This window comes from Lactuca sativa, chromosome 8, assembly GCF_002870075.4.
Source record: "Lactuca sativa cultivar Salinas chromosome 8, Lsat_Salinas_v11, whole genome shotgun sequence".
NCBI classification, from domain to species: Eukaryota; Viridiplantae; Streptophyta; class Magnoliopsida; order Asterales; family Asteraceae; genus Lactuca; species Lactuca sativa.
This window is the reverse complement of record NC_056630.2, coordinates 52,619,220-52,633,611: the sequence shown is the minus strand read 5'-3', so window position 1 is coordinate 52,633,611 and position 14,392 is coordinate 52,619,220. Positions and strand designations below refer to the sequence as shown.

The 14,392-nt window shown below is 31.9% G+C and overlaps 2 protein-coding genes across 3 annotated transcripts; both read right to left on the bottom strand.

Moving 5' to 3' along the window:
- Positions 1-3,631: 3,631 nt before the first annotated feature.
- Positions 3,632-7,757, bottom strand: LOC111910449 (gamma aminobutyrate transaminase 3, chloroplastic). Of its 2 annotated transcripts, XM_023906284.3 has the most exons (19): positions 7,615-7,757; positions 7,114-7,196; positions 6,925-7,009; positions 6,749-6,821; positions 6,544-6,641; positions 6,381-6,473; positions 6,209-6,282; positions 6,087-6,125; positions 5,728-5,816; positions 5,552-5,628; positions 5,350-5,424; positions 5,201-5,248; positions 5,042-5,125; positions 4,875-4,962; positions 4,712-4,790; positions 4,521-4,611; positions 4,360-4,438; positions 4,122-4,237; positions 3,632-4,017 (listed from the first exon to the last, which is right to left on the bottom strand). In XM_023906284.3, exons 1-19 carry the CDS (start codon positions 7,663-7,665, stop codon positions 3,943-3,945), a joined length of 1,497 nt encoding a protein of 498 aa, XP_023762052.1. In that variant the 5' UTR covers positions 7,666-7,757; the 3' UTR covers positions 3,632-3,942. The 2 variants fall into 2 exon arrangements, with proteins under 2 accessions (XP_023762052.1, XP_023762053.1); XM_023906285.3 differs by lacking the exon at positions 6,087-6,125.
- A 979-nt stretch (positions 7,758-8,736) lies between these two features.
- On the bottom strand, positions 8,737-12,951 carry LOC111910448 (inorganic pyrophosphatase TTM2). Its single transcript, XM_023906282.3, has 12 exons — positions 12,631-12,951; positions 11,862-12,203; positions 11,660-11,774; positions 11,376-11,571; positions 11,188-11,301; positions 10,923-11,096; positions 10,638-10,832; positions 10,318-10,440; positions 10,137-10,243; positions 9,931-10,054; positions 9,273-9,545; positions 8,737-9,141 (listed from the first exon to the last, which is right to left on the bottom strand). Exons 2-12 carry the CDS (start codon positions 12,196-12,198, stop codon positions 8,923-8,925), a joined length of 1,977 nt encoding a protein of 658 aa, XP_023762050.1. The 5' UTR covers positions 12,199-12,203; positions 12,631-12,951; the 3' UTR covers positions 8,737-8,922.
- Positions 12,952-14,392: the final 1,441 nt, after the last annotated feature.

Here is a 14,392-nt window from a genome sequence, read left to right as displayed (position 1 = left end):
CCCTCCAAAACCCTAACTCGATTCAACCAAGGACAAAGGTGTTACAGCCGACCAGGTCAAAAGTCAATGGTCAATGGTCAAAGCCAACTTCGGAAGGTCATCATGTAGTGGCCAATCTATAGCCACGTCGTTGCTACCTAACTCAGTTGCAATCAAAATTCATTACCACGTCGTGTCAGGTATGCTACCACTCTGTGAAAACATCTAGACAAAACAATCGTGAAGCTTTCATTCACCATGTCTTGGAAACCGTCTTGTCGTATCAAGGTTACTACACTTGCACGACTTAATGGGTTGAGTCTTTAATCCATTAAGTCATTTGCTTATACTTTCTAGAAAGCATCTTGGGACCCTAAAGGTCCATAAAAATCCAAAATTTATGGACATGCATGACCCATGCATGTCCTTCACCCAACTAGGTCAAAAGATGGGAAAATGACCTGAAACTCATGCATGGCTTCCAAAACTCATTCAACATCTAGATCCAGAAGATATAATGACCAAGGGACCAAGGTGAGCCATAAAGTTGCAAACTTTATCTCATCCAACTAACCAAATCTCAAATATGAACCAAAACATGACACTAAACCTAGACTACAAGCAAGGAGCTAAAAAGGTAGAAGCTTGAAGACTTACAAAGAGTCCAGAAGTTGCACAAAGGATGGGGATGCCTTGCTTGCTGACTTCTTGCACTTGAGTTCCTTCTTCTTACTTCAAAACCCACTAAGACAAAATTTGCAAAGAGGAGGCTATGGTTTAACAAGGGATCTTTGGAGGTGATAAATGTTGAGGGTTGAGGAAACCCTAGCGATCACTTCCTTTAAAATAAGGCTCAAGGCCTGGAAATTTAGGGTTTTCCATAATGTCGTCACCATGTCGTGGAAAGCATGCCACCACGTCGTGGCGACTTAAATGATGCGCAGACTTAAAATGGCTACCACGCCCTGGCGATCCTTACCACTAGGGATGAACTTTGGAACCGGAAACGATTTTCCTATATTATAAGAACCGGGAACCAAACAGCCGGTTCTAGCGCCGGTTCCGGTTCCGGTCCCGGTTTTTCGGTTATTTTTCAAAATAGAACCGGTTGAAATACTATAGATTATACGCTATCTTCTAGAACTTGTAAATGATTCAATATTTAACCAAATTATGACTTTTTACATTCTAAATTGAAGTACAAACACTAAATTACATGATGAAAAAAGAATCAAGTAATTCCGACTTCATATGAGTGAGTTATGCGCATTTTAAAAGCGGGGACAAATTCCAAAAAAATAAAAAATGCCGAAACAGAAAAAACGCAGCATTGATATGTTTTCTTCCGGGGTCTATAACTGATTCAATATCTAACCAAAATATGTGTTTTTATAGTCTAAAATGAACTACAAACACCAAATTACGTGCTGGAAAAAAAAATTAAATAATTCCGACATCATATGAATGAGTTATACACTTTTAAAAAATGAGACATATTCAAAAAAAAAAAAAAAAAAAAAAAAAAAAAAAACGCAACATCGATATGCTTTCTTTCGGGGCATGTGTCTCATTCCATATCTAACAAAAACATATGTTTGTACCGTCAAAAATGAATTACAAACTCCAAATTACATGTTGGAAAAAAATCAAATAGTTTCGATTTCATATGAGCGAGTTATACGCATTTTAAAAAATGAAAAAAATGTCAAACCGGTTCCGGTTTTTAGAACCGGGACCGGTTTTCATAAAAATAGAGAACCGGTAACCTGACCTATTACCAATTCCGGTTCAGGTTCCGGTCTGGTTCCGGTTCCGTCGGTTCTAATGCTCATCCCTACTTACCACCACGATGTGGCCAACCCAAACTCTTAAGGGCAAAATTATAAAGTTATTATCTGGAAAACAGGATGTTACAAATTGATTGTTTTGTTACATTTAATCATATTATTTGAAAATAGAAATTAGTACTTTATTACTCAATACGAACATGAGAGTATCATAATTTGTCAAACAACAGCAAACACTTAAGTTACAGGATTATGTGCATGCTTCTACTCTTCAAATGTTTTTGTTTTTGCTATTTACATTAGATGTTGGTTTTTCTGGTTTCAGGTTGCTATTTGCATTATTTAGATATTAGGTTCTAATTTGATCTCAATGTTCTTAGTTTAAGTTTTAGTCTAAGTAACTTCTTGTTGTTTGATATCTCAATTCCGTAACTACATAGAATTGGTTTTATTTAAATGGATGTTACTTTAATTTAAGAGAAGAATACAAATATAGCCAAAACCCTTAATACATACCCAAATTTAGCCACCTGCGATTTCCTCTTGCTTGACATACGGTTTTACTTTTTACTTTTTTTTACGGATGTACAATCACTAATGCAAGACGTATGCATCGGTGACCTTTAGGTATAAAAAGACCATCTAGCGATTTAACCTCTAGTACGCGTGATTTCCTCTAAAAAACTCTAGCACCTCTATTTGTTAAACATAAATCATATATAAACACATCCTAAATGTATAAAACATATTAGAAGACGAATAAAAACGTTTACATAACTTATAAAGTTTGCAGAAGAATATTTTTTTTAAGCCATTAGAGAGACCAGAGAAGATTTTTTTTTCAACTTGAAAGTGTTAAAATGAGGGTTATTTCAAAATTTTGGGGTTTATACACTTGAGCCGATTTCATAACTCATTATAGTGAATTCGTAGATAATATAGGTAAAGTCGCTAGTAACCTTAATCACATATGATTTTGATGGTTAAAATTGATAATCACTTAACTTTTTACTAAAAATGGCTAAATTATTTTTGTTTTGGGCTATTTTTGTAAATTATTCTTGATTTAAACCATCTCCAACTTTCTTACTTTAGCACTGCCTTTACCTAGAAAAGAAACGGAACTCTCAATTTCGTATCGACCCTTTTCATGTCTTCTCAGTTCTCTCAACCAACTTTTACAAATGCAGTTTGGAGTTGCTTTCCAAATGCATCACTCCCATGTGACCCCAAAAGAAATAAATGGAGTCTGCAACATCATAAGTAGTTAGAGTACATATTTGTCTTCATGTATACCAATAATGCCGATGTTGATCCATGTATATACTTAATAATATAACCTCAACTTTTTATATACCTCAATACTATGCTTGTTTGATATCCAAATGTTGCAACCATTTTACTCCAAGTCATATACAACATTTCTTATAAGAATATCACTTGCGACCTTCATTAAATAGACGTTTAATATTATATTTTATATTTCTTTGTTAAATAGAAATAAATTATTGTTGAAACATTTTTTTTTCAAACAAATATGTTCAATAATACGGTTTAATTTATTTGGTAAGGATAAAAAAACAGAATCAAATCTCTTACAAGCTAATAACTAAATAGTTATAATTGTATAAAATACATATCTTTAACCAAGTGAAAACAATATTTTACATTAAAAACATATAACTTAATTTTTTAAAGAATAATTAAAAAAACAAACCATATTTCAAACGAACTCATCTTATAAAGTCTTCTTTGGGGGTTATATTTTGACATAGAAATTGTGGATTGTGTGCTCTATACGTGGTGTGTTTATGATTCATCAATTATTTCTTTCTTTCTTCTTTACGCATTTAATCTTTAAAATATATAATAAAATGTTTACATATTGTTGGTATCATGGGATATTTACAAGTTACCATATTATATTGTGAAATAAATAATATCGTATCTAATATTTCTGATACGATATTATTTAATTCCATATAAGTTGAACACTTTAGTCGCTCAAATCTTTACATCTTGTTTTTAACATTTGATGAGATACATTAGTACCGAATATATATATATATATATATATATATATATATATATATATATATATATATATATATATATATATATATATATATATATATATATATATATAAACTTTAGGTCTCTAACACCTACTAGGCTACTACTTGAGCTGAGATTTGAGCTCCTCCACCTTTGTTTCAGTATCCTTCAATGCCTTCCCATATTTGCTTACCAACTGAAACAAAACATCAAAACTTTTTTAGCCATTAATGAAATTTTAGTTTTTAATTTTTTTTTTTTTTAAAATAAGAAAAAAGAAAAAAAGAGAATACTATCAACCTCATCAACTTGATTTGATGTCATAATGAATGGTGGAGACATCATTATACTGTCACCAGCAACACGAACCAACATCCCATGTTTCTCACATTGTGCTCCAAAGTATGCACCGATTCCTATCATTCAAACAAATGGAATAAGCAAAAGGTAATGGAATCAACCATTCCATTCCATTCCTTTCCTCAATCCTGATTCCATCATACCAAAAAGTAGCCAAGTTTTATGACTGGAATCTTACCCCATTCTGGTGGGAACAATTCATTTGGTGACTTGTTATCTGTAAACTCTGTCCCAGAAATCAACCCTGTTCCACGAATCTACAAAAAACATAATCAACTTTAACAAAAAAATTTAATTTTTTTTTTATAAAATCCATGAACATTATTAATAGTTTAATACCTCTCCAACTATGGGACTTGAGGAAAAGGCTTTTATACCATCTTGAAACATCGGGGAGATGCTGTTTACTTGATCAAGTATATTTCGTTCTCTATAAAAAAAAATTAATATAAAGACTTCAAATTTAATAACAAATCTTGATTAGGGAAAAAAAATATAGGATTTTGATATGAAGAATGTTAAGAACATACTTATAAATCTTGAGTGTTTCTAATGCAACAGCACAGGCTACAGGGTGTCCGGAATACGTGAATCCATGAGAAAATGAACCTAAAATAAAAAATAATAATAATAATAATAAAAAGTTATAAATAATTAAATATCATGAGTCTTTTTAAATTTATATACACATACCAAGTTTATTGCTTTGAGAATATATGACATCAGCAACCTTAGGGCTCACAAGAACAGCACCAATTGGCATATAAGCCGAGGAAAGAGCCTGAACAAAAAATATACTTTATAATTATCCTTTAACAATTTAATTTTTTTTTTAAAAACCGAATTTTAAATAGTGATACCTTAGCTATGGTGACAAGATCAGGTTTAATGTTGTACTTATCACAACCAAACATGGTTCCAAGCCTCCCAAATCCACATATTACCTTAAAAATAATACACAAAAGCTTTAAAAATTAATAAAACATGCAAAAAAAAAACAAATTATAACAATCAATTACCTCATCAGCAATAAATAAAATGTCATATTTTTTTACAACAGCTTGAATCTGCATAACACACAAAACTACTATTACTATTCATGGTTCAACATAGATGCACAGGGGTAAAATAGTAAAATAGCATGAAAACATTTATTAGTCAACTTGACCTTCTCAAAATATGTTTTAGGGGGAAGTATCACTCCACCTGCTCCCATCACTGGTTCCGCAATAAATGCAGCTATCTAAAAAAAAAACAAATTTTTTTAATCAAAATGTGATGCCAAAAGTTTTTTATTAAAATTTTGTCATGTCATGTGATGTCAGATACAGTACAGTCTGTTTTGTTCTGTCCTAAACAGAAGACCTTACCGTCTCGGGTCCCTCTTTTAGGATGAGGTTTTCCAAATTGGTAGCCAACCTTGTTGAAAATTCTTCTTCTGTCTCACCTAAAATAATGCACTATAATTAATTAATTAATTAATTATCACATCATTTTGATAATTAAAATGCTCATGAGTAGCAACAAAAAACAAAAAAAAAAAAACCTGGAAGATGAAATCGCCAATAATGGGGGCAATCAGTGTGCAATACAAATGGAGTGGGAAGATCAAAATTTTGATGTAATGCTGGAAGTCTGAAAGAAAACAAGATTATACAAATAAGGGACACTTTGACTTTTATGGTGAAACTAGTAAGCTTTTTGTTAACTTCAAGATTGATGGAATTTTGCTTTTTAGGGAAAATTTTTGAAACCCAAGTTGAATTTTACAAGATAATTACATAACAAAAGAGTTGGTGATGAATTGTGTTGTTATTAATATCGATTTTGAAGTTAGAATTTTAGTTGAGTTGACCTCATAAGTCAAACTTATTCATCTTTTTCTTTTTTTGAAACATGGCATACCCAGAAAGACTAGCTGATACAAGAGTGGATCCATGGTAGCTGTGAGAATATAGACTACACATCAGAATTGTGCTATGCCAGAAAGAAAAGTCGTATAAAGATCTGTTAAGATGTGAATTTACGATTTTATCCTTGCAATAATTTTCTTCTTATTTGGCCTTCCAAGGGCGTTGTTGTAATACCACACCAGCTTCACCTATAAATGATAACTGCTTCAAGTTTGATTTTTATGAGGGTAGCATGAATAATTGTGTATTTATTTGAAAAGGGTAAAATGGTCATTAGTTGCTGAACCTGAGTATCATTTGCATCTGATCCACTATTTGTGAAGAAAACTTTTGCCATTTTATTGGCTGTAAACATTCCCAAGAGTTCACTTGCAAGATCCTGTAACCATAAATACATAAAATTATAAATCACATAACAAAAGAATCTCATAAAAATAATTTAATTTTACCAAAGAGGGTTTTGTAGTACGATTCCAAAAAGAATGATAGAAAGGTAAAGTATTCAGTTGCTTGTTTGCAGCAGCAATAAGTCGAGCCTCATTTCCACCTATAAAACAATTCAAAACAACATATAAATAAATCAAGAAATGTAATAATAAAAAGAAAAACAAAAAAAAAAAAACTCAAATAGGAATATGAGAAAATGAGAATTACCTAAAGGATTGCACCATAAACCAGCAAGAGCATCAAGATACTTTTTCCCATTTATGTCATATACATAAGATCCCTACAAGCATTGAAGAATATAAGAAAAAAAATCAAAATTTGCTTTCAAGTTCACATATTTTGTCAAATTTTAAAGATAATAAACCGAATTAATAAAAGAATACCTCAGATTTCTCTATCACCAATGGGTTTGATTCAGTAGTTTGCCATCCAGCTGTGAAAGGTGCTAACATACCATGTCCCTTGTATCTAAGAATGAATTTTAACAATTTTAGAATAAATATATATAAAATTGATAAAAGTTTTGAAAAAACATAAAAAAGAGATTGAAGCAAAATGTTTACAGGACATACTTATCGTCATCAGCAATGGCAGCATTTGTAGTGTTCCATCTGACTGTGGAAAGAGTTTGCACATTTCTTACTGATGAACGAATCTGTATCATGAATCGCCAAACAAATATTTCCTGATTTAGTGAACTTTATGCTATAAATTAATAAGGCGTGATACGATTTTGTATAATTCCAGCAAATATTTGGTGATAATTCCAGCAAAATTCACGTTAATTTGGTAATTGAAAAGGTTTCAAGTATCATCGGGAAAACTAAGACGTTGACTATTCATCTTTTTAGTCGTAGAAACACAATTTAACTCAAGAATTAGTCAAAGTACACACAAAAAGCCCTAATTTTCAAACCAAAAACGGCAAGATAATGCGATGATATGATAAATTAGGAAATAGGGAAATATTAAAAGAGAACGAAAGGATCAGAGGACTATGAAACAGGAAATAGATGATGATAAGGCCAAGTGAATGATACAAGAAGATGCAAAGAAATGAAAATTTGTTTAACCTTGGAGGAGTTAGCAGCCATGGCTGATCGAAAGAGATGACGATTCTTCATTTACAGAGTGAGTGAGTGAGTCAGTGAGAAAGAGACCATCAAAGAAAACAAGAAGACCTTTGATTCTTAATTCAGGCCCCACCACAGGATCATGTATTATTTATTTATTTAAAACAGTTATTTTTATATAAAATAAAAAAGAATATTATTTATCACACAAATAGGACTAGATTCATTGTCATGTTTGTCTTTTGTTTGTATCTGTTTTCAATATTTGGGTTGGTAGCATCTTTTTTCATTATTTTTCAGCTTCCATTATTATTGTTAATATTTGCTATTACATTTGGCTTATTTTTTTATGTAAATTTGGTTTACCTTTTTATAGTCATGTGTTTTTTGTGTTACACCAAATAACCATTTTTTTACATCTATATTTAAATAATCGCAAATTTTGCAAATAATATTTTGCGATTGCAAAATGGAAAAAATGGTCCTAAAAAATTAATGTTTTTTTTTTTTTTTTTTTTTTTGACACTGCTATCAAAACCTTTCGGAAATTCTTATAATTTCTTTCTAAGTGCAAATTTTCTTGCAATCAATTTGGGTAATGAAATGGATTCAAAGCAATAACTATTCTTTAAATTCTTGTGATTAGCTTAATAAGCTCCAAATTGGCTTATTATCCGGTTCTAGCTTCATTTTGCAAAATAAGAATAATTCGGATTTTTTTGTGAAGTGTTAATTTCATATTTTCAAGTCATATTTAGATTAGTTAACACTTTTGTCTCCATGTGATGCATATTTTCATATTTTCAATTTACAAAAAATATTTTTGTCTTTATTCTTTGTTTTTCATGGTTTTTACTTTTTTGTCTTGTTTCAATATCAAATTACATGTTGGGTTGGGTCCATATGTTCATTAATGATATTGGAGTTTGATTTTCCCAATTATATTCTACAAAATAAGACATTTCACAAAACATTTTTTAGGATTACTACAAATGTCATATTTCCACGTTTCACATTCGTCCATTTTCATAGATTCAATTATAGTTAGTCATGTAGTATATCTAATTTTTCAAACTACTAGTTTAATCTTAACTTTAAAGGCAAAATCACAATAAGGCTAAAATGGTAAAAAGACATATCTTTCTTTGTCAAAACTCAAAAGGGGCCTAAGAGCTTTAACTCAAACCCCAATATCTCTAAAACCGCAGATCAATTCGACCCATGAATATCCGAAAAAATTCTTGTTAAAAACATCAAGATTTGTTATAAAAACTAGCAAAAAAAAAACAAATGAGTTAGAAGAAAGAATCAATTTCTTGATGAAACCCACTTCAACATGAAGATCCCAACACCACCACAAGCCATGGCTAATAGCAAAGAAACCATGATTGCATCAACCTCCAAACCTTTACTTTTCTTGGATTCTCTTTCTACACGAGATCTCTCTCCCATTTTATCACGAATACTTGTGTGAAGAATGTCCAATTGATGCATAATTTTTTGTTGACTCCGTGCAATTCCTGATATCTGTTTCACAAGATCAAGTAGTAAGAGTCTGTATTAAGTCGTTCTTTCTGTATTAAGTCAAAGAGACACCGACATATGTTACAAGATTTTATCAAAGTAAAAGAAATGTAAAGTGAAAAGAAATGAATTACCTCTTCAATCAAAGGAGAATCTTTGGCTAATTGATTTGAAGATGAAGAATGTCGCACCAAAGATCCAGATGAACCATTTGCAACACCAACAACAGATGTGAAGTAAGAAGTTGATACGGATCCAGATCCATTATTGCATGATTCGGGTTTTTGTTGACTACTATAATTTATCCCTTTAGTGAATTGGGAATTCAGTTCATCAATCCGAGATGTAAATTCATCCATTCGATCATTTAATGTTGAAATTTGTTCCGATAGCTGACTAATTGCCCCCTTTAGAAGATGACAAACAACAATAATCAAATACAGATAAAACAAGACAAGACAGAACAGAACAAAAGTCAAATACTGACATGACAGGACAAGACAAAACATGTATAGAACAAAAGTCAAATACTGACATGACAAGACAAGACAACACAGGCCGTAAAACCTTCATTGGACCGAGACTATTGTTTTTACGAGTTTGGTCCAAGGGCAAAATGGTCATTTTCTATAAAAAAAAATTAACAATTGGGTAGTTAGATTCAACAACCCATGGGGCATATCTGCAACAAAAGGAAACCACAAGGACCGATTTGTAACAAAAATAAAACATGGACTAAACCTGACATTTTGAGTAAACTCAAGGGACCAAATATGTAATTTACAAGATTACCTCGCTTGCTAATGTGGCTGTTGACTCGGTGTTCCTATCATCAAACCTTTGACTATTGGCACCAAATCCAGTAATGGAGCTCAAATTTTTATCCCTTGCAGTTGAATACGAATGAGACATTCCACTACACAAATAAAAAATAATTACAAAAAAAAAAGGCAACAAACTTTCATTTATTTGACTTTTTGACTTTTGAAAAATTGTACCTTTTGAGATACTTGTTTCTCATTGTAGCAAGAGTAACCGAACCTTTAGGGGTTGAAAGCATTTCCTCATCTATGCTTAGCTTTGTTTTTATATCCTCGGGTAGTACCTAAACAAGGGTAAATTCGTAATTTAGCAAAGGTCAAAGCAAAAATATGAAATTGGTTTTGATAGTTTTTATACCATGACTTCATTTAAGAGCTTTTCAAGCTTCATTTGTTCAAGATATGTACGTGGAATGTATGACCCTTCAAGTCCCAATTGCTCTGCAACATATCTTACACTTGCCCTATCTCTTCCTAACACCTTCATGAAATAAAATAATTGTTAGTTACTTTTAAAATATTAAATTATAATTTGTTATCTTTTCGAAAAAAACAAGATTGATGTCATTAAAAGTTACATGGATTAAGGAATGACATAAGACATCCCTTCAAGAATAGTCAATTCCATTCCATCAAATGAAACGGATTGGAATGAACGATTCCATTCCATTCATTTACCTGAACATAATGACGATTAACTTGTTCCAACCAATCGATTTTCACACAAACTCTATCATCACGAAAAACATGACTACTTCTTTTCAAGATTGAAGCTATTGTGTACCCTAATGCCATTAAGCCACCAAGAAGACGAACACTAACTTCAAAACTTATCCTTGGAGATATTATAAATGGAGGATCCGTAACCCATTCCTAAAATTTTTTAAAAAAAGAATTATGTTAAAAGAATTACAAAAAATATAGTATGAATAACTTTAAAGAAAGTGTAGATTTATAGCAAACCTCAAACATAAGATTATATTTTCCTTCACGATTTCGCATTCTTAAATATGATTGACAAGTTTCTGGATCTTCGCCAGGTGGCAAGAGAAAAATGTCATAAATCTGCTCCAAAGATTCTGTATGTTCTTCTGACATGGCAGATTTCACTTGTTCCACACTCACATTTCTTGATGACTGAAATATCAAATATGTATTTCGATTTTCAAATAGTGAAAACACAAGTTTATTATTTATTGAAGAAAACAAAATACAAAAAATTAAAAACCTTTAAAATATAAGTGGGATTCTGGAATCCAGTGAAGGGATTAAACTTGTTAACAATCTTTATATGAGCTGTTTGAAGGTCAGGTTCTATAAACGCCTTGTACATCCGATAAACCTGTTCATATTGGAAGCCATATTAATGTCAGGGGTAAAATAGTCATTTTACCAAATGAAGAAGAACAAACAAACCGTTTCAGAGATCTGGTATATGATTTCTTCAGGCTCTTGTCCAGCTCTTTGTATGTCCCTCAAAACCCTTTTCACAAGATCAAAATGAACGCCACCTGTCACTGATACTCTAAGATCCAATAAAGGGCGTAATTTTTCACTCAAAGCATAAATGCCTTCAACAATCACAATTCGGGAACTTGGGACTTCAAGTGTCCTACAATCGCCACATTATAGAGCATAAAGTTTATGTTTATTTATTTATTTATAATGTAACAATGTATGTTTTTAAAAAAGATACAAACCTGTAACCAGTGCGACAACTGGATTTGAAATCATAAATTGGAACTTCAATTGTCTTCCCTTCTTTTAGATCATGAATGTTTTGAAGTAAAGTGTCGTAATCTGTCAATCGAGGATCTGTTTGGGAGATTTTTGAAACCAAAAAGCTTGTTATATGTTTTCAAACCAATTGTAAAAAGACAAACAATGATTTGAAAATCTTACCATCGAAGTTACCATCAATTACACGAGTGGCATCATTGTAATTATCCATTGATATGACAGCAACACTCGGCATGAAGTTAAGGATTTTCTCGGAGAAAGCAGTCTTTCCAGCGCCAGAAGGACCAGCTAACCCAACGAGAATTATCCCTTCGTTTGTTTGGACTAATAATTGACATGCTCGAATTACAACAAAAAACCCCTTTTCAAACGATAATGTATCTTTAATTTGAACAATTTCAGATCGATCACAATCTTTTCTCTTAACTAAACGAACTTGATCTTTCAACAGACCTTGTTTTCTTGAAGTTGATTCACCCATTGAGTTATCAAGAGCCATTTAATCTGAAAGTAAGAGCAATGGTGCATTCAATTTCGTTATCAAAAACATAAAAGTTTTTCAAATTGTTGTCGCAAAAGTTGATCGAACAGTTTGAATCGTTTGTAAAGCTAGCAGATTACGAACGACATTCTTATTTTCTAAAAATCAAATACGAAAAAGAAAACACACAAAAAGCCATGAATGGGATCAACGTCACCGATCTTCACGTTTCCCGATAAAGATTTAATAACAACCACAATAGCTCCATATGGTGCCAAAACTAATCAATCAAACATGAAATAAAACATAAAGAAATTCATAACCAAAAAAAATGAATGTATTGTTCAAAAGGGGAAGTTTCGAAAACTAGAATTGGATCTAAAAACAATCAGAACAAACCGACTTAATCGCCAAAACAACAAGCGAAGAACAGAGCAGTAGAAAAGTTACCAATGAGGGGTCCCTTTTAGTGTAGAACGATAATTGATCAAATGGGTAATCAATTCAGAGGTTTTAGAACAAGATTACACAGTGGGCGTGAGACTTGAGCAACAAAAGAATGCAGAAAGTTGGTCAGCAATGAGGTATTCATACATATAGCTATATGTGTATGTAAACTGATTTTTTTTCTCGGAGTTCAAGTTTCTTCCTTTCGATGCATAAAAAGGTATGATTTTCCGAGATTTTCTTGGGAAGTGAGAATCTGCAGGATTTCTAGTTTGCAGGGGAGAGAGTATATAAACCCTTTGGGCGAAGAAAATATCAGGGTAAAATATTGCGATTTTGTGGCCACTTTTTGGTAAATAGATGTGGGCTATTGGGCCCCATATTATGGGTTTGGACTTTGGACCCCTTTCGGTTTTTGGAAGTTAGAAAGCAACTTGGTCACACAAATCTTGTATTATCTTGTTTAAAAGACTTATGATAAGTTAATTTTGATAAAAATTAAAAAATGTTTACTTTATTAAATACATACATATCCTACACAAATAATACAAGTGAAGCCAAGTTGTCAACTCATGTTATATTTAAAAAAATCTTCATTACATCCGATATAAAGTCATATCTTTATTACCGGGTAAGGTTCGATGCCGGACGGGGCCCGATGACTGTATTGTATGCTATTATCTTTTGTGATTTATCGCATGGATTTGTATGATTATGTGTTTATATGTATATTGGGCGGGGCCTGATGATTAACATATCTGTATATCGATCAGGGCTCGATGCCGGGCAAGGCCCACTATATGTTTGATATGTATGGTAATGGTAGGGGTGAAATAGACCCGATATCCTGTTGAAATAGACCGATGGGGATTACAAGCACCCATATATGCTTAGTTGTATGTATGGTATGTGGTATTTTCAGGAAACTCACTAAGCTTTGTGCTTACGATTTTCAGTAGATGTTTTACGTACATCTGGTTCAAAAGAGAAGAGCTCAGGATGATTGTAGAGCACACACACTGCCTTATTCCGCATTTTGTGACTTACTCAGTTATGTTATGATGTATTGATACATTTGATTCCACTCTGGTTTTGTGATGATGTTTTGGAGTATAGATTTATTAATTTAAAAATGAAATTTATAGTCTAAATTTTTGGGACACTCCATTTTGTGTGGTGGTTATGAAACAAATTAATCGATAGTGTTTGGAAAAATATGGGAGGTGATGTTTGAGTTCATAAGAATAAACATTCAGAGAGAGAGATAGAGAGAGAGAGAGAGAGAGAGGTACCAATAGAGTGGATCTGCCCAACTTTTTCTTAATTTCAAATTAAAAAAAAAACAAAGAGCATTTTCGTCTTTTCACACATAGTTAACAGATTATGTTAACAAAGTTAGTCATAAGGGCCATTTGTGTGCAAGGCTTGCTCCTTAGGGACTATCTTAGGGAAAAAGTTTCGTAAGGACCATTTCAGGGAAAAATTGTAAAGTTAAAGGATCACTCGTGTAATTTGTTCTAAAAGATATAAAGAAAATAGTTATTATATTGAAACACTAAGGGTGTGTTTGGTTGTGGAAAATTTTCCAATTTTCTAGGAAAATTTTCCAAGAAAAATGGAAATTTTGAAAACTTGTTTGGTTCGTTCAGTTTTCCAAAGTTTTCTAAGAAAATGAAAATTTTTAGTTTTCCAAATTGTATATAAATTAGAAAAGTGATTTTTACAGTTTTCCAAAGTTTTCCAAATTTCTAAGATAGAAAATGAA

Bases quoted from the DNA above. Each gene is read 5' to 3' on its own strand.
- LOC111910448 (XM_023906282.3), bottom strand. From the start codon at position 12,198: ATGGCTCTTGATAACTCAATGGGTGAATCAACTTCAAGAAAACAAGGT. The intron at 11,572-11,659 runs GTTTGTATCTTT...TGGCGATTGTAG, and splicing joins AGTTGTCGCACTGGTTACAG to GACACTTGAAGTCCCAAGTT. The intron at 10,833-10,922 runs GTTTGCTATAAA...AAAAAATTTTAG, and splicing joins AATATAATCTTATGTTTGAG to GAATGGGTTACGGATCCTCC.
- LOC111910449 (XM_023906284.3), bottom strand. From the start codon at position 7,665: ATGAAGAATCGTCATCTCTTTCGATCAGCCATGGCTGCTAACTCCTCC. The intron at 5,126-5,200 runs GTAATTGATTGT...ATTATTTTTAAG, and splicing joins TTTTATTTATTGCTGATGAG to GTAATATGTGGATTTGGGAG. The intron at 4,612-4,711 runs GTATGTTCTTAA...TTTTTTTTATAG, and splicing joins GAAACACTCAAGATTTATAA to AGAACGAAATATACTTGATC.